The sequence below is a fragment of the Callionymus lyra genome, chromosome 16 (genome assembly GCF_982586985.1).
Source record: "Callionymus lyra chromosome 16, fCalLyr1.hap1.1, whole genome shotgun sequence".
In the NCBI taxonomy this organism is placed as follows: Eukaryota; Metazoa; Chordata; class Actinopteri; order Syngnathiformes; family Callionymidae; genus Callionymus; species Callionymus lyra.
Window position 1 is genome coordinate 15,444,932 of NC_141833.1, and position 21,305 is coordinate 15,466,236.

General features: G+C 48.2%; 2 protein-coding genes across 6 annotated transcripts; one reads left to right on the plus strand and one right to left on the minus strand.

Annotated features, from left to right (window-relative positions):
• The first annotated feature begins 1 nt into the window (after position 1).
• On the plus strand, positions 2–9,990 carry rasal2 (RAS protein activator like 2). The gene is given in 17 exon segments (XM_087810308.1): positions 2–491; positions 1,606–1,733; positions 2,556–2,673; positions 2,774–2,871; positions 2,964–3,073; positions 4,717–4,867; positions 4,926–5,037; positions 5,040–5,638; positions 5,698–5,842; positions 6,532–6,676; positions 6,736–6,975; positions 7,047–7,248; positions 7,610–8,305; positions 8,365–8,547; positions 8,612–8,814; positions 8,884–8,971; positions 9,628–9,990. Coding segments are annotated over 17 exon segments (3,507 nt in total). The 5' UTR covers positions 2–370; the 3' UTR covers positions 9,796–9,990.
• Positions 9,974–21,132, minus strand: dhx9 (DEAH (Asp-Glu-Ala-His) box helicase 9). Of its 5 annotated transcripts, none has more exons than XM_087810306.1 (28): positions 21,114–21,132; positions 19,295–19,422; positions 19,091–19,231; positions 18,911–19,025; positions 18,363–18,505; positions 18,142–18,290; positions 17,094–17,140; positions 16,890–17,026; positions 16,015–16,104; positions 15,788–15,949; positions 15,647–15,724; positions 15,400–15,591; positions 15,186–15,327; positions 14,853–14,935; positions 14,637–14,793; positions 14,470–14,567; positions 14,182–14,395; positions 14,021–14,115; positions 13,876–13,949; positions 13,609–13,761; positions 13,054–13,214; positions 11,843–11,954; positions 11,613–11,774; positions 11,419–11,546; positions 11,124–11,353; positions 10,945–11,060; positions 10,680–10,880; positions 9,974–10,371 (listed from the first exon to the last, which is right to left on the minus strand). In XM_087810306.1, exons 2-28 carry the CDS (start codon positions 19,403–19,405, stop codon positions 10,083–10,085), a joined length of 3,780 nt encoding a protein of 1,259 aa, XP_087666432.1. In that variant the 5' UTR covers positions 19,406–19,422; positions 21,114–21,132; the 3' UTR covers positions 9,974–10,082. The 5 variants fall into 5 exon arrangements, with proteins under 5 accessions (XP_087666432.1, XP_087666429.1, XP_087666428.1 ...); XM_087810303.1 differs by lacking the exon at positions 21,114–21,132 and adding an exon at positions 20,161–20,279; XM_087810302.1 differs by lacking the exon at positions 21,114–21,132 and adding an exon at positions 20,157–20,279.
• Between the last annotated feature and the right edge of the window lie 173 nt (positions 21,133–21,305).

Consider the following 21,305-nt stretch of genomic DNA (forward strand, 5'->3'; position numbering starts at 1 on the left):
CCGGTGACGCGCAGACACGCCGAGCAGCCGCACCACAACTTGACAGAGAAGAACATTGGACCGAACCTGGTAGAACCTCGGCCCAGACCCGCTTCTTCTGACCGCTCTCGGAACTTAAAACAAAAAAAAAAACAAGTTGACACCGTGGGGGGGCAGCGTGTGTCGTCGGCCCATGACGGAGTCCAGTCCACGGGCTGCCGGACCGCCGGTGGCTAACGGCTAGCTCGGAGCAACAGGACGGTGTGGAGGAGAAAGTCTAACCGGTGTCAAAGTTTCGGACACTTTTTTTTGTGGGTCGACTGGCGCTCCGAAGCGGATTTACGAACTTTTTTTTTTGGGACTTTTCACAAACAACTTCTCGGTACCGGACATGGATTCGGACACGGCGACAGGAGACGCGGACTCGGTCGCCGGAGGACTTCTGGACCCCCTGGTGGACCGTATCCTGGCGGAGACGGTGACCCAGCAGCAGGGCTGGCTCCGACTACACGGTAAGATAAACACGCCCTCGTTTGGTTCTGGACTTCTGGTCCTTATTCTAGTGTTTGTTTGTCCAGTAACAAAACTTTGTGAGAGAAAACATCAAAGTTTTCTTTATGTGTTTTATTACATGACGAAAGAGGAACTTTGATTCGGAACCACGTTGAAGTGAGTGGAAGGTGTCAGGAGGAAGTGCTGGTCCAAACACGGCTCCTGTGTAGGTAGTCATGTCTGGGGGGGTGAGGTCACCGGCGGACACTCTCTTCAGCGGGACAATGGAGGAGGAAGTGGAACAGGAAGTGTCAGGATTTCCCATTTAAAGTAACATCACCTATTTTTAGGAGCAGAGGCGAGGTTAAAGGTCACCAGCCGGCGATGATGATGATGATGATGATGAGGAGGAGGATGAGGGTGTTGGTGATGTCAGAGTCTGATGAGGGTTTGGACCTCTCTGGTGGTGCTCACACCTGAAGGTGTTAGAGTTCAAGTGACCTGTCAATCAACCGAGAGGAATCTTTCGTGTTTTGAAAGACGCTTTGTCTTTTTATTCCATGTTTTGATACACACGTGTGATCATAACTTTAAATGTGTGTATTTTTCTGAATAAAAACTGAAGTGACAAAAGCAGTAAACATAAAATTGATTGGTTTCTTGTTGGCAAGTATTCTTTTGCAATAGTTATATATTTTGTTTATATTTTTGATGTACGGCATGGATCGGAAATTTGCCAACGCTGAAGAACTACCACTTGTACTACGTGAGATACGTGGTATCTGGAATTTGAAATCGGAAAAAATAACGTTCATAAACCGCTACCGGTAATCTAAAGTTTTCCACCGATACACAATCTGATTATAGACATTTTTTATGAAATTTTTGGGCTATGGTTCTGGTTCTGTTGCCCCGGTGGGACTGTGAAGTCCAGTCTACTTGTCCCAGATCCCAAAAGTTGTTGTGAGCAAGAAAAGTTTACATCCTTGCTTGTCTTGTGCTTATTTCTGCGATGGTCTTGGAGGTTGTTTTCTTCAGTCCAGAGGCTTATGTGTCTTTGATTGACAGCTGCCACCTGACCATCAAGTGACACCTAAGAATGTTTCAAGATGTCCATCTTTTCCCCCAAATAAGATATCAAGGGTCCGCCACCGCACCGCCTTTCCTGTGGTCAGAGTCCAGAGAGCGCCGGCACCACCTGGGACAGAAAGTTCTGCATCTTGACTGACAGCCAGTTGCTGCTGATACACAGAGACGACCAGGTGAGGACAACACCTGAGGAGGAGCAGAGGAGGTCAGTAGGAGAAGCTGTGGAGGTCAGGAGCAGATGAGGGGGAGGTCAGACGGAATGAGGAGGATGTGAAGAAGAATGAGGAGAAGGTCAGGAGGAATGAGGAGGTGATCAGGAAAATTAGGAGGAGGTCAGGAGACATGAGGATGTGATCAGGAGGAATAAGGAGAAGGTCAGGAGGAATGAGAAGAAGGTCAGGAGGAATGAGGAGAAGGTCAGGAGGAATGAGGATAAGGTCAAGAGGAATGAGGAAAAGGTCAAGAGGAGTGAGAAGGAGGTCAGTAGCTGATGAGGAGGTCAGAGTGAATGAGGAAGTGCTCAGGAAAAGGTCAGGAAGAATGAGGTGAAGGACAGTAGGAATGAGGAGAAGGTCAAGAGGAATGAGGAGAAGGTCAAGAGGAGTGAGAAGGAGGTCAATGGCTGATGAGGAGGTCAGGGTGAATGAGGAAGTGCTCAGGAAAAGGTCATGAAGAATGAGGTGAAGGACAGTAGGAATGAGAAGAAGGTCAGGAGGAATGAGGAGAAGGTCAAGAGGAATAAGAAGGTCAAGAGGAGTGCGAAGGAGGTCAATAGCTGATGAGGAGGTCATGATGAATGAGGAAGTGCTCAGGAGGAGCTGAGGAGGAGATCAGGAGGAATGAGTTGAAGGTCAGGATAAATAAGAAGGTCAATAGGAGTGAGAAGGAGGTCAATAGCTGATGAGGAGGTTAGGATGAATGAGGAAGTGCTCAGGAGGAGGTGAGGAGGAGCTGAAAGGAGAAAAGGAGGTGTGATAAGTGTGACTCTCCTCTAGGTTGGCAGTGACCTTCAGGAGAACCACATTGACCAGTTGAAGGGACGAAATCTCCGCAGGACCGTCAGTGTCCCCTCAGAAGGACAGGAGCTGCACGGAGGAGGAGCTTCCAATCCAGGTGAGCTTGAGAGAAACCGCGATTGACAGATCAGTGTCGTCATGATGACGACTGCGAGCGACGGATCAGCGTCGTCATGGTGATGAGTTGTTGTTGACAGACGTGTCTCCGGAGAGTGGTCGGAGGAGGAGGAGCGTTTCTGGAGCAGGAGGAGCAAACAAGCCTCTGGACGCCTCCAGCTCTCCGTTCAAAGTTGCCGTGAGTTGTTTAGTTTTAATGGATGACATCATCATCTTCTTCATCATCTTCTTCATCATCATCTTCATCATCGGTGTGATCATGTGACTCAGAGCTTCTTCAGCAAGCGTCTCAAAAGTTCCATCAAGAGGTCAAGAAGTCAGAACAAACTGGACCGAAACAGCGTCAGACTCCAGAACCTCCCACCCGTTGACCCCGACAGGTGAGGACAAACACACACTGACACATAGAGACGCACACACTTACACACACTCACTGACACAGACACACTCACTGACACATAGAGACGCACACACACTCACTGACACATAGAGAGACGCACACACTTACACACACTCACTGACACAGACACACTCACTGACACATAGACAGACAAACGCTTACACACACTCACTGACTCATAGAGCGCAGACACTCACTGACACACACACTGACACACCTCCATAGACTGAGAGTCTGGCACACATGCACACAGTCACTGACACACACACACACTGACACACATACACACTCACTGAGATGCAGCCACACCCGCCGACACCCACACACACAGACAGACAAACGGGCTCAGACACACAAACAGGCGCGAAAAAAGACGCACACAAACAAACACACCAAATCACACGACTTCCACACACAAACAAACAGACTGACCCACACAAACAAACAGACTGACCCACACAAACAAACAGACTGACCCACACAGACAAACAGACTGACCCACACAGACAAACAGACTGACCCACACAGACAAACAGACTGACCCACACAGACAAACAGACTGACCCACACAGACAAACAGACTGACCCACACAGACAAACAGACTGACCCACACAAACAAACAGACTGACCCACACAGACAAATAGACTGACCCACACAGACAAACAGACTGACCCACACAGACAAACAGACTGACCCACACAAACAAACAGACTGACCCACACAAACAAACAGACTGACCCACACAGACAAACAGACTGACCCACACAAACAAACAGACTGACCCACACAGACAAACAGACTGACCTACACAGACAAACAGACTGACCCACACAAACAAACAGACTGACCCACACAGACAAACAGACTGACCCACACAAACAAACAGACTGACCCACACAGACAAACAGACTGACCTACACAGACAAACAGACTGACCCACACAGACAAACAGACTGACCCACACAGACAAACAGACTGACCCACACAGACAAACAGACTGACCAACACAGACAAACAGACTGACCCACACAGACAAACCCATAGACACCCAATTACACGCACAACCACTGTGTGACCACATACACAAACAAACAGACTGTCACACACAGACAAAGCACACAGATACACACAAACGCGCTGAAACACTCTCAGATTCACTTACACGCACACTTACACACACAGATGCACACGACCAGAATGACACGTACTCACAGATACACTAACACACACACTGACATACACAAACAAACACATAGACACCCAATTACACGCACAACCACTGACAAACACACACACAAACAAACAGACTGACACACAGAATTAACACACACACACACAGACAAAGCACACAGATAAACACAAACACGCTGACACATACACACACTAACACACACAGATACACACACACAAACAAGCTGACACACACTCACAGACACTTACACACACACACACATACTGACATACACAAACAAACGCACACGGGCAACTCACACGCAAACACACACAAACACAGACATTGACCCGCACACAGTGACACACACGGAAACACACAAATACACTGATATACACAAACCAACACACACACACAGACACACAAACACTCACTCACCTGTGTCTACAGGTCTGTAGGACTCTCCAGGCTGCAGGAGTCCGCGTCGCAAGAGTCCCTGCTGAGTCCGGGCAGCACCGTGGAGGCTCTGGACCTGCAGGCGGAGGATGTGAGCGTGAAGCTGCTGCACCAAAGCATTATGGGACAGGACTTCTGCTTCGAGGTGACCCACGTCTGCACAGGAAGTAGCCCGCAGCTCGCTAACGTCGGTCACGTGACAGGTGGCGTTTTCCGGAGGAAGCAAGTGGTTCAGCTGCTGCTCTGCATCAGAGCGAGACAAATGGATGGAGAACCTGAGGAGAACCATCACACCCAACCAGGTGTGGGACTGGACCTTCACACCTTCACACCTTCACACAACCGGACCCTCACTCACTCCATCTCTCTGCAGGAGAACTGCAGGCGGACGGAGCACCTGCTGCGTCTGTGGGTCGTGGAGGTCAAGGATCTTCCTCAGAAGAGGAAGTACTTCTGCGAGCTGTGTCTGGACGACGTCCTCTACGCCAGGACCACCAGCAAGACCCAGTTCTGGGGCGAGTCCTTTCAATTCGACGGACTGCCGGCGGTGAGCAGCGCCACCGTGCACGTGTACCGCGAGGCGGACAAGAGGAAGAGGAAAGAGAAGAACGTGTACGTGGGTCTGGTCAACATCCCGCTGGCCGGACTCTCGGCCCGACAGTCGCTGGAGCGCTGGTACCCCGTCAGCATGCCCACCGCGGGCAAGACCAAAGGAGGGGGGCCGTCCGTCCGCATCAAAACCCGGTTCCAGAAGGTGTCGATCCTACCCATGGAGCGCTACAAGGAGTTCGCCGAGTTCATCACCAGCCAGTGCGGCGCTCTGTGCTCGGCCCTGGAGCCGGTCATCAGCGTCCGCAACAAGGAGGAGCTGGCCCGAGCTCTGGTCCACGTCCTGCACGGCACCGGTCGAGTCAAGGTCCGACGGTCCTCTGCTTCGCCGCCCTGCAGAGTCACGGCAACATGCTTCTGTTCCAGGACTTCCTGACGCACCTGGTGATGTCGGAGGTCGACCGCTGCGCTGACCACGACGTGCTGATCTTCAGAGAAAACACGCTCGCCACCAAGTCCATAGAAGAGTTCCTCAAGCTGGTGGGAGACCAGTACCTGCAGGATGCTCTCGGTACACCCATACACACACACACACTCACGCAATACACACTCATTCATGTAGACACATGTATAGAAGTATATCAGTGTCATCAGAACATTGAATTTAACTTTTCAATGTCATTTACATCAAGAAAAGTTAAATAACTAAATACATTTTGCATATTTTCTGAAATGAATTAATTACTTTTACACATAGTTTGATATTCTAATTCCAATTATTCAAAAATAAGTTGTTTTTTTAAAACTAATAATGGTTCAACAAGACCATACTAAAAGTGTGCGTTTTCAGCCAATCATAGAACGCATAGATAATCATGTGATGATGTATCTCAGTACTCTTTTAGTATATTATTATAGCCTTTTAAATTAAATATGGACATTTTGGTATAATAGTTATAAGTTAAAAAAATAATAATAATTTGGAAAATGTATTTTTAAATACTTCGAGTTGGTTTATAAAAAAAAAAAAAAAGAATGTAATTCATTTTGAAAAAAAAACAAAAAAACATTACTTAATTGAAGGCTGTCCTTTCAAAAACATTTAAATATATACATATTTTAAATTAAATTATCCAAGCATAATAATTGAATGTCTCAAAACATGTAAATAAAGAAATTAAAAGTTTCAACATATGTTAACAAACGTTAAAGTCAACAAGTCAGTATTCTAATGAAACTGACGTCTGGCGCCCTCTGCAGGCGAGTTTGTCCGCGCTCTGTACGAGTCGGACGAGAACTGTGAGGTGGATCCAGGCCGGTGCTCGGGAGTAAACCTGCAGGAGAACCAGAGTAACCTGAAGATGTGCTGTGAACTGGCATTCTGCAAGATCATCAACTCCTACTGGTGAGTCCCGCCGGGTCCTCCTCTGTGGCTCCTCCTCTAAAGTCCGAGTCCCTCCTCAGCGTGTTCCCCCGGGAGCTGAGGGAGGTCTTCTCCTCGTGGAAGCAGCTCTGCGACTCGCGAGGCTACTCCGCCGACATCAGCCGGCGTCTGATCAGCGCCTCGCTCTTCCTGCGCTTCCTGTGTCCCGCCATCATGTCGCCGTCCCTCTTCCAGCTGACGCAGGAATACCCGGACGAGCGCACGTCCAGGACCCTGACCCTCATCGCCAAGGTGATCCAGAACCTGGCCAACTTCTCCAGGTACGTCCGGAGGTCTTCTTCCCCTTTGGTTTCGGCTCGGGTTCCAGTTACGGGGTTTTTTTGTCGGGCAGCTTTGGAAACAAGGAGGAGTACATGGCGTATATGAACGACTTCCTGGAGCACGAGTGTGCCGGAATGATTCGCTTCTTGACGGAGATCTCTGACCCCAACACCTCGGCGGCCACGCCCGGTTTCCACGGACACATCGACCTCGGCAAGGAGCTGTCGCTGCTGCACGCGCTGCTGTGTGAGGTGGTGTCTGGGCTGGACCAGGTGAGTGTCTCTGCAGGACTCTGTCCCTGCTTAGAGGTGTAAGAAAATAATTTAAGAAACAATGAAAGTCCACGAGATTCCGGAAATGACTGAGGACGAGAGGATACAGTTGTCTCCAGCAGCTTTTAAAGCTGTTATTTGGACATATTTTGTTTTCAAAACAAATGAAAGCAGTAACGACTTCATCAAGAGTCATGTGGTCTGTAAATACTGCAACACCAGAGTCAAGTACTCGACAATACTACAAATATATACTTGTTACTACAGTAGATAATATATTGTCGTTGTCACTGTATCGTGATACGTATCGTAGGATGCCAATACACACCCAGTGTTCACGTGCATGTCCTCGTCTCTGCAGGCAGAAAACTCTTTCCTGCAGGTGACCCGGGCTAAGCTAGGACCCCTGCCCAGGATTTTGGGGGACATCTCCCTGTGTCTGGCAGCAAAGACACAGCACCCCCTGCAGGACGGCAGCAGCCATCGACTTGTCTGTGTAGAGCAGAGGAACAATGTGTACGAGGACCCCCACCAGAGACCGCAAGGACGTAGCGTGTCTCTGGTGGACCTGCCGAGCACCTGTGACACGCCCCAGCGCGGCGAGTCGCCGGTCTGCCACCGAGCTCCGCCCCGAGACCAGGTACGGAGGCAGCCGCTCTGCTTCCAGAACCCGGTCTACGACCCAAGACCGCGGTCGCCTCCCGACTCCAGCTCCGAGGACCGGAGCACGGACGAGTCGCGGCTCAGTCGCTCCGACGAGCAGATGGAGTTCAAAGGTCACGTGCTGTCCACCCACAGTCTGGACGAGCCGTGTTCGACGCCGCACCGCCAGGCCACCGTTCCTGCCGTGGCGGCGGTTTCCCGACAGACCGCGGGAACCGCCCACATCGTCAGGGTGGAGCAGCAGAGGGGCGGCGTCAGGACCGTCCGGCCCTCCACGTGTAGCAGCGGCGGCAGCAGCGGCGAGCTGACGCCCACAGCTGGTCACGTGACCCGGCAGGAGCTGCTTTGCACGGTCGACCAGAAGGCTCCGCCCCCAAAGAGCCCCACCCAGCAGGTGACCACTGTCTACTGTTGAACTGGCGTGTCATGTGACTGACGATGTGACCTTTCCAGGCGACCTCTCTGGTCAGGACGGAGGAGGCGGTGGCGCCCCCCGCAGGCGCAATGGCCGTGACCATGTCCCCGGTGGAGAGGACGGCCGCCTGGGTCCTGAACACCGGGCAGTACCAGGACCAGGAGGAGGAAGAGGACCCGGGGGAGACCAGGAACCTCGAGCAAGGTCGCAATCCCGACAAGGTAACCAGGACCAGGAAGTGACATCACTTATCAGGCTGGATCTGACGGGTATCATTTTGGACAGTACGAGCAGGAGGTCGTGCGGTTGCGTGAGCGCCTCCTGGTGTCGGGTCAGCGTCTGCAGGAGTACGAGCGGCGGCTCCAGCTGCAGGAGCAGACGATGGGCAAACTGCTGCAGGAATGTCAGAGTCGTCTAGACGACAGCGAAGAGCGACTGAGGCGACAGCAGGAAGAGAAGGAGCTCCAGATGAAGAGCGTCGTCTGCAGGTGAGCCTCACGTGCGTGTGCGCCCCGTCATGCGTGTGTGTTGAGCGACGCATGCATGTGTGTGTTCAGGCTGATGGCGGTGGAGGAGGAACTGAGGCGTGACCACACGGAGATGCAGTCTGTAATCGAGACCAAACAGAAGATCATCAGCGCTCAGGTGAGTCTCAACCGCGCACACAGCAGATCCCATTGGCTGCTTTGACACCCTCTGCTGGTCACGTGGTTTACTGCAACCAATGCATTTTTTAGAAGGTGCTGATAGAATATTATGACGTCATTGTGATCAGCTGGTTGAAATGACAAATGACCGGTGATGTCACATAGTTGTTCAGATCAGATGTTGTGTCATAGATGTGTATTTTAATTGTCAGGAAGTCATTGTATAAACCCTGACCTTTCAGTCACTGTGCTAACGCCACCTAGTGGTATATAAATGACAATTATTAATAAAAGTATAAATAATGAATGACTTATGATTTTAACTATGACGAAGTGCCATTTAATTATATTTCATTGATTTAGTCATGTATTAATACATGAATAATTACATACATTTTTTTTATTTTCATTTTTCTATTCGTTCCGACATTATTTATTTGTAAAGCACCTCTAGGCCAGGGTCACAAAGCGCTTGAACAATCAAAAGCAATACCCATTTTAAAATAAAATAAAAAATCTATTTACACTCAAAATAGAATCATTCTTTAACAAAGAAAACATTAGCATAAATATTAATTTAAACATTTAGTTATATTTTTATATATTGGTTCATAAATGTCATTTATCATGCTTTTTTTATTTCTGTCCAATCAGGAGCAGCGTATCATCTCCTTGGACGCCGCTAACGCTCGCCTCATGGCGGCGTTGTCGCAGGTGAAGGATCGCCACAATTACCCCAACGTCCACAACGGCCTGTCGCCTAGCAACCAAACCAAACTGTCAATCACTGAGAATGGAGAGTTCAGGAACAGCAGCTGCTGATTGGTCGAGATTTTTTTTATTTATTTAAAACACGGAGTCTCTTTCGCTGCTGGACTTTTTATTTTGTTGACGTGGTTCCTGGAGCAGGTCGCCCCCCGACCCAGTCCAGACTCCCGGGTCAAACTGCAGTGACCGATGTTGTCCAGCAGGTTGCTCTTGATGAATTGTTTGATGTAATAAACGTACTTGACTGCAGCGGATTCTTTGATGTGGAACAAACGAGAGACGAGTTGCAGGTTTGAGGACAGACATGTTTTATTGTAGTTTATTACCAGCTTCACAAAAACTCAGTAGCCCCTCCAACCTCCTCGGTTGCCTCCGCCCCAGCCGCCTCGGTAGCCCCCCCCTCGCTGTCCTCCTCCTCCACCGTAACCACTCCCCCGCTGTCCTCCTCCACCGTAGCCACTCCCCCGCTGTCCTCCTCCACCGTAGCCACCTCCGCGGTATCCTCCGCCCCCATGGTACCCTCCTCCTCCTCCTCCTCCACGATATCCTCCGCCTCCATAACCCCCTCGGAAGCCCCCCCCTCCGCCGTCATAGCGCATCATCTTGGGTGGTCGGGGGCCGTCGCCCATCCTGCAGCGAAAACAGAAGTGAACTCCAGGGGGCGCTCTGACGTGCAGCAGTTATATGGAAGTGTATCACTTTCATCAGAATATTAAATGGTTTAAATTATTAATTAAAAATGTTTAAACTTTTTTTGACAATTTAATATTTCAAAAGCTAAATGTTTTTTAAATACATTTTCTAAATCAATTTTTGTAGTATTTTTTTTATTTTTGTGCTATTATACCAACATTTTTATACTGAATTCAACCATTGAATAGTCTAAGGGCCCTGAAATACTTCCAAAGTGGCACTCCAGGGGGCGCTCTGACATTTACCGCTGATTGGTGGCCATCAGGTTGATGCCGGCGCTGGAGGGTTTAGAAATCTGCCGGATCAGGTTCAGCACACGTTGGTTGGTCTGGTCCAGCTGAGAGATGAACTCTGGATCTTTGGTGACCTCCACCACCAGTGCCTCCATCGCTGCCCTGAGAGCCAGGACCCCCCCGGCCACCTGGTGGTCCATCCTGAGCTTGATCCTGAGGAGACACCCAACGGGTCACACGGGTCCAAAACCGCTAGCATGTGTTGTCCATCACTGACCAGTCGTCCAGCTCCACCACGCCGTCGCTAGACGTCACCTTCTTGCACGCAAAGAGCAGCAGCTGCAGGGGCGACACCAGGGTCATCCCTTTCGCCGAGATTGCCCGAGTCCGGATCTGAAGAATAAAGCCGTCAGGTGAGGGTGTCAAGGGTTGGACCGGGGGTGACCACGGTGGTACCTTCTCGCTGAAGACGAAGAACGGCGACGGGTAGGTCATGTCGTGGCTGCTGAAGGGACAGTTGACCGAGCACTTGTGGATCAGGGCGTTGCGTCCCTCCGTGGTCAGGATCTTCCTTTTCTCCTTGTGGTAACAGACGTTGGGGTACGAGCCGAAGGTCAGCAGGGTCACCACCAGGTCCAGGTTGTTGTCAGGTCCGGTGGTGTTGAACATTTGGTTCATCAGACTCTCTGACACACACAAGACTTTTAGAACCCCCCCTCAAAAAAAAACATCATGACCGTCTGCTGAGCACCTTCAGGAAATCCAGTGTTGACCAGGATGTCCTTCAGCTGGACTTTGGCCTCCCAGGTCATCCTCAGAGTGGACACGTTCAGACGCTTGTGCTCACAGAACCGAAGCTCCGCCTCCTCTCCATTAATCCTGTACATGTCCACTTGGTCAGCGCTCTGGAAGAGGAACCAGCCGGGCCTCCACAACGCCACTCACCGGACATCATCCCAGGCCTGGAACACGGAGAGCAGCGCCACGTGGTCCGAGAAGCGAGTGCCCGCAAAGTTCCGGTGGACGAATCCCAGACGCTTGCCCTCGTTGATGAACGGCTCCGGGAAGCAGGACGCCGCCGAGATGGTGCACATGGCGTCTCCAACACTAGAGGGCGACACACGCGGTGAGTGGAGGCCTGGGTCATGTGACTCGCGTGTCAAGGTAGAACTGACTGGAAGATGCAGCCCATGATCATCATCTTCCCCAGTCGGGGCTCGATGGGCAGCCGGGCCAGGATGCGACCCAGTGGAGTCAATTCATCGTTCGAGTCCAGAGCGTCCAGTTCTGTCGAGACAATGTTTGTCTGGATCATGGATATGAACTGATGCAGCCAGCTGTGTGTGTGTGTGTGTGTGTGTGTGTGTGTGTGTGGGGGGGGTGTGTGTGTGTCAATGTATAAGAAATTGTGTGCTTGCGTTTGTTTGTCAGCGTCCTTCAGTGTGCGTGCGTTTGTCCTAGTATGTCGGTGTGCGTTTGTGTATCAATGTGCGTTTGTGTAGAGTGTGTGTGTGTGTGTGTGTGTGTGTTTATTAGTGCATTCGATTTGTGTCGGTGTTCCTGTGTGTGTGCGGTGTGTTTGTGTATGTGTGTCAGTGTGCGTGTTTTGTCAGTGTGCGTGCGTTTAATAGTGTGCGTTTGTGTATCAATGTGCATTTCTGTAGAATGTATGTGCGAATCAGTGCATGTGCGTTTGTGTCGGTGTTCATGTGTGTGCGGTGTGTTTGTGTGTCAGTGTGTGTGCATTTGTGTAGAGTGTGTGTGTGTGTGTGTGTGTGTGTGTGTGTGTGTGTGTGTGTGTATCAGTGCATGTGCGTTTGTGTCGGTGTTCCTGTGTGTGTGGTGTGTTTGTGTTTGTGTGTCAGTGTGCGTTTGTGTATCAATGTGCATTTCTGTAGAGTATGTGTGTATCAGTGCATGTGCGTTTGTGTCGGTGTTCATGTGTGTGCTGTGTGTTTGTGTGTCAGTGTGCGTGCATTTGTGTAGAGTGTGTGTGTGTGTGTGTGTGTGTATCAGTGCATGTGCGTTTGTGTCGGTGTTCCTGTGTGTGTGGTGTGTTTGTGTTTGTGTATGTGTGTCAGTGTGCGTTTGTGTATCAATGTGCATTTCTGTAGAGTGTATGTGTGTATCAGTGCATGTGCGTTTGTGTCGGTGTTCCTGTGTGTGGTGTGTTTGTGTGTCAGTGTGCATGCATTTGTGTAGAGTGTGTGTGTGTGTGTGTGTGTGTGTGTATCAGTGCATGTGCGTTTGTGTCGGTGTTCCTGTGTGCGGTGTGTTTGTGTGTCAGTGTGCGTGCGTCTATCAATGTACATGCATTTGTTTAGTGTGTGCATATAAGTATGTGTGTGTGTGTGTGTGTGCACTTCAGTGTGCGCGTGCGTATCACCTCTCAACGTGTGCTCGGCCTCGATGACGGCGTCCAGTGGGGGGGGCTCGATGGCCTTCGACAGGAAGTGGCCGATGGCGCCGAGCCTCAGGAGTTTGATGCTGAGAGCCACCTCATGGAGAGGCGTCCGGAAGATCTCCGGAGTCATGTGAGTCTCCAGCCTGAGCAGGCGAACACACAGGTGAACACACAAGTGAACACACACGTGAACACACGAGTGAACACACAAGTGAACACACACGTGAACACACGAGTGAACACACAAGTGAACACACAAGTGAACACACACGTGAACACACGAGTGAACACACAAGTGAACACACAAGTGAACACACAAGTGAACACACAAGTGAACACACAAGTGAACACACAAGTGAACACACAAGTGAACACACAAGTGAACACACAGGTGAACACACAAGTGAACACACAAGTGAACACACAAGTGAACACACAAGTGAACACACAAGTGAACACAAAAGTGAACACACAAGTGAACACACAAGTGAACACAAAAGTGAACACACACGAGACTCGTCACGGACACACACTTACTTGTCGAAGCGGGTGCGGCTGCACAGGTGGAAGCAGAACCCGGGCCGGACTCTGCCGGCTCGACCCTTGCGCTGCTCCAGGTTGGTCTTTGACGCCCAGACGGTTGCGTAGTTGGTCATGTTGTTGTGAGACGTGAAGAGCTTCACCTTCTGCCTGAACACACACACACACACACACACACACACACGCACACGCGTCACATATTTGTCAACAGAAAAACAATTTTAAATGTTAAACTCTATATTTTGCTGATATTAATTCACTCACTTGCAGGAGTCGATGACATAAACCACGTCGTTGATGGTGATGCTGGTTTCTGCGATGTTGGTGGACAGAATCACCTGAAACACACCCACACACGTTCAGAACGAGACTGGGGTCACGCACGCGTCCGGTGGGGGGGGTCACCGACCTTCCGTATGTTGTCGGGCACGGGTTCAAAGACCAGCCTCTGCTCCTCTCGGGGGATCTGCGAGTGCAGCGGCAGGATGCGGTAGCGAGACGGAGCTGCACAGACAGAGGAGAGCGTGAGTCGACAATGACGTGGACGCTCCAGCAGGGGGCGCCACCTACAGAAGTGAGGGTTGGACTCCAGGTGGCGCTGCAGCGAGTAGATGAGATTCCAGCCCGGCAGGAACACCAGGACGGCGCCGGAGACCTTGAGGGTCTCGATGTACTTGAGTAGAGCCTCCACCAGCTCGAAGGACGTTTCCTTCTCGTTGATCTGAGCCAACGCTCGCTTGGTCTCCCCCGAGTACTCCGCCCCGCACACCAGGTTACAGTTGGTCTGCGACACAGTCGACGTCAAGACTTTGAATCGTTTCCTTTAATGCTGCGACAGGTTTAGTGAGGACGACTCACATCTTCATCGCCTCCATCTTCATCCTTGTCCTTCTTCTTGCGGTCTTGAGGCGGAGGATTGAAGCTGGTCATCTGTATGCAGTCCTCCAGGAAGTAATCTGGACACACACAAGCATGAGGTTGACGCACACTTGTAGACACACACACACACACACACGGCAGCTCACCCTGGACAGAGAAGGTGCGTCCACACACTTCTATGACGGGACAGTCGAAGAAATACTCTCTGAACATGGTGGTGTCGATGGTCGCGGACATCAGGATGATGCGGATCTCTGGGTACGCCTGGACCACGTCCCTCAAGACCACCATCAGGAAGTCGGTCTAAACACACAAACATATGGTAAGAGAGGACCCGCATGGACCTGGACTACACAACTCACGTTGATGTCGCGCTCATGAATCTCATCCACGATCACATGACTGATGCCACGGATCCCGGACTCCAGCTTCCTCAACAACACACCTGAGACAGAGACACACACCTGTGAGTGTTTTTTGTAGTATTGTCGAGTACTTGACTCTGGTGTTGCAGAATTTAAAGAACACATGACTCTTGACAAAGTCGTAACTGCTTTCATTTGTTTTACTACAGTATCACAATATATTTTATCGTTGTCCGGGTATCATACTGCTTGCCAATACACACTCTTAGATATGCTACTGCAATATTCAAATGTATATCCATTCCTTACACCCCTGGTGTGTCATCTTACCGACGGTGCAGAACAGGATGCTGGCGTGTGGTCGCGGCAGGACCGATTCGAAGCGAACACTGTAGCCGCAACTCCTGCCGAGGTCCTCGGCCCTCTCGTGGGCGACGCGCTCCGCCACGGACACGGCGCTGATCCGCCTTGGCTGCAACACGTACCCGTGGGGTCAGTGTGTGTGTGTGTGTTTGTGTGCGATTGTGTGTGTGTGTGACAGCACCTGTGTGACCACGATGTTGCAGTCCGAGGCTCGCTGGGATTTGATGAAGCGGTCCAGGATGAACTGGGGTACTTGGGTGGTCTTGCCACAGCCCGTCGCCCCCCTGATGATGACCACGGGGTTGCTTTCCAACGCCGCCATGATTTCCTCCTCGAACCTTTTGACGGGCAGGTTGTCTCGCTCCACCAGCAGCTGGCAAAGAACCTCTGTTACTACGGCAACCGGCTCACTTGTGCAACCGCCTCACCCCTTGGAGGGTTTGGTCGTTCTCCAGCTGGTGCGTCAACTCGCCGTGCAGGTCTGTGCTGATCTGTTCCGCGGTACACTTGGGGGGGAGAGGATGTGAGTCAGGAGGAAAAGAGGAGGAACAGGACCTCAAAGGACTCACGTAGGCCAGCGGACCCTCGTCAATGTTGCTGCTGGTCCAGGGGTTCCAGTTGACCTGAGGGGGGGACCAGGGAACGACTCCTGCTCCACTCTGGCGCTGCGACGCCTCAAAGGTGGCCATCTTGCCCTGGACCAAAGACACCGGGTTGCCGGGGGTCTCAGACTGAAGGGGGGGAGGAACCAGAGGTCAGACGGAGGTCAGTGGTGCGGGCAGGTACAGATACTCACGGGTGGGGGGATCTGGACTCCAAGCTCCTCGGTCATAGCGGCCAACTGTGCGGGCAGGTCTGGGGCTACGTTGACGTTGTAGACTTCCAGCTGGGAACAGTTTTAGCGTTAGTCGCTAGATCTGATCCAGTCCAAACAGTTTAACCCTTGTTTCGGGGTGAAGGTGAAAACTACTCCACCACTGCATATGTATTTCTGAAAGCCAGGGAGGTCGTTCACCTCGACCCAGAGACAACACAAGAGATACCACAAACACTTTGGGTCACCTTGACCCAGAGATGACACAAGGGTTTTCTCAATCAAGTGATCGTCTGCATGTCACATGATTGGCGGAAAGTTTGATAAAGAATCTATATATCTATATATATATATATATATATATATATATATATATATAGTACCAAAAAAACTACACAGATTCTTTATCGAACTTTCCGCCAATCATGCGACATGCAGACGATAAAGAATTCTTCGATAAAGAATCTGTGTAGTTTTTTTGGTACTATATATATATATATATATATATATATATATATATATACTGTATATATTCTTTATCGAACTTTCCGCCAATCATGCGACATGCAGACGATCACTTGATTGAGAAGGCCCTTGTGTCATCTCATATACTGTGTATATATATATATATATATATATATATATATATATATATACCAGAGGTTAATCTCGAGTCTAGATTTAAAAAATATATATATATTTTTCTATTTTTATTTAATAAGGATATCAATAAAAAAAAGACAAACTTCCTAAATGAATGATTGAATTAAATAATTAAAAGAAAAGAAAAGAAACGCTAAAAAACAACAATAAAATAATTCAATTTTTCTACAATGAAACGTCCGAGTATCTCTCACCGTCTCTCCGTCCTTCTTCTTGGTGAGGCCGGAGAATGGCTCGATGACCCCGAGGTGGTAAAGCTGCCGCACCAGAGACAGAGCGCACGACTGCGCCGCCAGCTTCTTGTTGGAGCCGTGCTCACGAGCGGTGACCTCTGCGCAGAGAGCAGATCTCGTCAGACACACCGACACACACACAGCTCAAAGAAACAGAGTCCTCACTTCTGCCCAGATGTCTGACGAACAGCTGCATCTCAGCGATGAAGCTCCTGCGGACAGAAGACTCAGGATCATTCTTCTGCTTCTGCTGAACTTCTCGGGTCGAGTCATGAACTCACCTGAGGTCTCCCTGGATGTTTTTCTGCCAGACTGAAATCAGCACTTCTGTTTTCTCAGCAGTTCAGGTCCCTGCGGTGGAACAGTGACACCAGAACTCAATCCGAGGCACCCATGGGACCGCTTTAGTGGACCTAAACACCGTCCCATGTCTTCAAAGCAAACACGAGTTCTGGTGTCACACACGGTTCCAAACGCAGGAGCCAGACCTCAAAATCTTCCAGAACCAGCCTCGGGATCTTTGAGACGCAAGACCCCGAGGCAGGAATAAAAGGAAGTATATCAGTGGATTAAATATTGAATGGTTAAATGTAACATTTGAAATGTTATTCGCTTTTAATAATAAAATAATTTCTAAATTGAAAAGTTGGATTTGTTTTGTTTTAAAATAATTAATTGACAATTTATTTATTTTTCCAAATTCAATATTTTTTAACTCAGCCTTTTAAATTAAATCCAAGAATGTTGGTATAAAAGTGACAACAGGCGATACCAAAAGATGTCACATGATCGTCTGTGTGTCGTATGATTGGTTGAAAGAGATCAGTACTCTTTAGGTATTGTCTGGTGTCACTATTATACCAACATGTTTATATTGCCTTAAAAAAAAAGAATTAAAATATCAAAATCTTTGCGTAAATATTTGAAGATCAACCTCAATTATTACTATCATTTTATATGTAAAATCATTCATTATTCTGATGGCACTGATATACTTCCATTGGACCACGGCACATGTATTCTTGATCCACATCAGTCCAGCAGAAAAACATACAGGAGAACATAAACTAGGCTTTAGATCTTCCCGAGACTCTAGACCAAACCTGAGACTCGGGAAGAACCTTCTAAGAGAATCTGTCATGGTCTAGAAGTGAAATCAGGAGAACTACTTTAGTGCGACTCATCTCTCACTACAGATGAACTCGGTCCAGACCTGTTGTGGTCCGGTCCCACTTGACTGTATTTATACTCGGCATTGGTTTTCTCTTTCTGGAAGAACTGGTTCAGACGGGCCTTGGCGTTCTCCAGGGTCCAGTTTCCGTGGAGACCAGCGTTCAGGTCCACCTCCTCTGACTCCAGAGTCTAAAGGAAAGATCCACGGTCAAGTTCTGGCCCTGGGCCATCGGGTCAAGAGGAACTTCATCCGAGTCTCACCGCCTGAGCATCCAGTTCATCTCTGCGCATGTAGTACTCCTTCAGGTTCACGCCGGGGTCCCAAGCAGCCCCCCCTGCACTCCCCCCTGCACTCCCCCCTGAGTACCCCACAGACGGCGGTCCTGGAATGCTGCCAGCATCCTCTGAGACACACACAGAGTCACATGATCACCAGAGAGTCTTGAATATTAGTATTGAGAATTGAATATTGAATGATTGTATTCAACATTTAAAATGAAATATTTCTTACACAGAGTTTTATATTGTAGTTCCAAAAATTCTAAACTAAATTAAATATTTTCAAACTTTTAGCCTTTTAAACTCAATTGTTGGCACTATTATACCAATTTTTGTGTTGAATATAAAAGGCTACAAATGTAAAAATAAAGAATTAAAAAAAAAATTGGAATAACGTGTAAAAAAAAATGATTCCTCAACAGAAACATTTAAATAATATAATTCAAAGTTTAAATATTAAATTCAAGCATTCAATATTCTGATGGCACTGATATACTTCCATCGTCACATGACCATCAGAAAGACTTTACCTCGTTCAGCCTTGACCACCAGGTGGGGGGGCAGTGGACCTCCAGAAGGAAGGGTACCGTCACCATTTCCTTCTCCTCCAGTCGGGGGGGCATAGCTCTCCTCTGGAGCGGTCACCTGCAAAGAAACAGAGTTTACACACATGCATCCTTGGTCACGACTCAAAAGTCAAAAGTTCTGACCCCCACAGACGGGACTTCTGCGGCGCTCATCTCCCCGACTCGGACCAGGTAGTTGACGAAGTCTCGGGCTGCGTTGGACTGAGCGTCCTTCTTGTTGGTGGAGTTGCCCATCCCCATGTAGGCGAAGCCCTCCACCCGGACCTGCGGCAGGGGCAGTGGTCAGTGACCTGGAGCGAGAGAGACGGACTCAAACCTACCACCCACCTCACACAAGAACTTTTGCCTGTTCTTGTTCCCGGCCGCACGGATGTCGTAGCTGGGCGTCAGCTTCTTCTTCCCGCACCAGGCGTACAGGAAGTTCTTGATGTCTGCCATGTTTGGTGCTGTTACGTCTGTACATGAGAACAAGATCCAGTGATGCTGAAGATTACATACAATTACGCTGCATATTGTCTTGTGAAAGAATATCTAACAAATATATTATTTTTCTTATTTGATTAACAAGAAAATGTTAGATGCAATATTGTTTAGTATACTATAAAATGTTTTTGAACGTTGCCCCCGTAGGGAAAATATATGTATTTAACTATGTTATTTAAAATATGAAGTCATTTCCGGAAACATCTACGACAAGAAAAGGGGGATAACATGTTTTTACTAACATGTAATTTAATTTAACAGGTTGAATTTGGAACGGACTACGATATAACCTGGTCAATAAAACGCGTTACCTTTAGCAAGTTGAATAAAATATCTATTATTAAAAGGCAAAAAGGGATACTCAGCAGCAGTTTGAAGACGTCTGTCGTTCGTAGAACTTAAAATATAAAGCAGTGCTACAAGCAAAATGTTTCATTCGTATGCATCACATTTAGTCCTTAAAGAGCGCACAAGACGACCCAGACGGGACCGCGCACCGTTAAACACTCATCGTAAGAGCATGAAAACGAAACGACAAAGAAATGAAAAACGTTTTGTGGCAAACGTGACCATTTAAACTCTACAATTGGATGCAAACGCAGCGACCGCGTTAAACTCAAATTTGAATTTATCCAACATAAGTATTCCTACGAAAGCTCTGTTGCTAAGCTAATTTACACATTATTTAAATTAGAAGGTAACTTACACACCAACACCACCGAAAATGTCCACTCACACGTTAAGATACGGTTTAAACTCGTTTCGACATAAATACAGTATATGCTACTACTTCAGACGACTGATGGGTATGTCCTCAAACAGGTCCGCGACATCTCTTCTTCTCTTGGATGTAAGCGACGATTACAGGAGGAGTCGCCACCTGTCGGCAAGGAGCGATGTGTAGCATTTCTACCGACACTCGAGTGGAGTGTAAATAAGTAGCTAATGTGTAAAATAAAATAAAAAATAAACGAATCTTTTGATCTTTTATTCCACTTCTAACTGGAGGAAACCAGGAATGGTGGTGGTCTGGACTTGACACAGTCAAAAAGGTGGTGATGGGGACCTTAGAGATGTTGTGTCCTGCTCTGTCATCTCCACTTTTATGGAAGTCTATCAGTGCCATTTGAATATTGAATGGTTTAATTTAATATTTAAGTATTTCTTTTTTAATTCAAAAATAGTAATATATTTAAATTTTAAATTTCGCTGATTAAAAAACTAAAAATGTACACATAAGTCATTTTTTATTTTATTTTGTATAGCGCTTTTCCAGACCAGGGTCACAAATCGCTTAAACAATCAAAACAATATTCAATAAAGTATATACTTTAAAGATCAAGAAAAAAATTGATAACACAACAGGACTTCCAGAAAATCTAGGAAAAGCCTGAACAAATAGAAATAGAAATAGAGTTTGATATTCTAATTACAATAATTAAAACAATAAACGTTCTAAATTCAATATTTTTTTATTAGTTATCTTTTAAATTCAATACAAAAATGTTGATATAATAGTGCCACTAGAAAATACCAAAAGAGTACCTAGCTATTTGATCCTACTTTCAACCAATCATGTGAAGCGAGAACAATCACTAGACAACAGAGAAACATATGATTAAGTCTCTTTTGGTCAGTTTTGAGAAGTATAAGTGTTGCTCACAATGGGATCCGGGTTTGACTGGAAGACACAGTTCACCTGAAGACCTTTGTGACACCTTCGATGTCACGATGCCAAATCAGGAGAGGCACTGTTTTGAAGACATAGGAAGACAGGAAGTGTCGAATCGCAAGTTCAAGCTCATCGCTGACATCGACTGGGTGTGTCTGTGTGTGTGTGTGTGTTTGTCCCTGA

Bases quoted from the DNA above. Each gene is read 5' to 3' on its own strand.
- dhx9 (XM_087810306.1), bottom strand. From the start codon at position 19,405: ATGGCAGACATCAAGAACTTCCTGTACGCCTGGTGCGGGAAGAAGAAG. The intron at 17,141-18,141 runs GTCTGGACCGAG...TTCTGTCCGCAG, and splicing joins GTGGGACCGGACCACAACAG to GAGCTTCATCGCTGAGATGC. The intron at 13,950-14,020 runs GTCGGTGACCCC...GGTGTGTTTCAG, and splicing joins TGCCCGACAACATACGGAAG to GTGATTCTGTCCACCAACAT.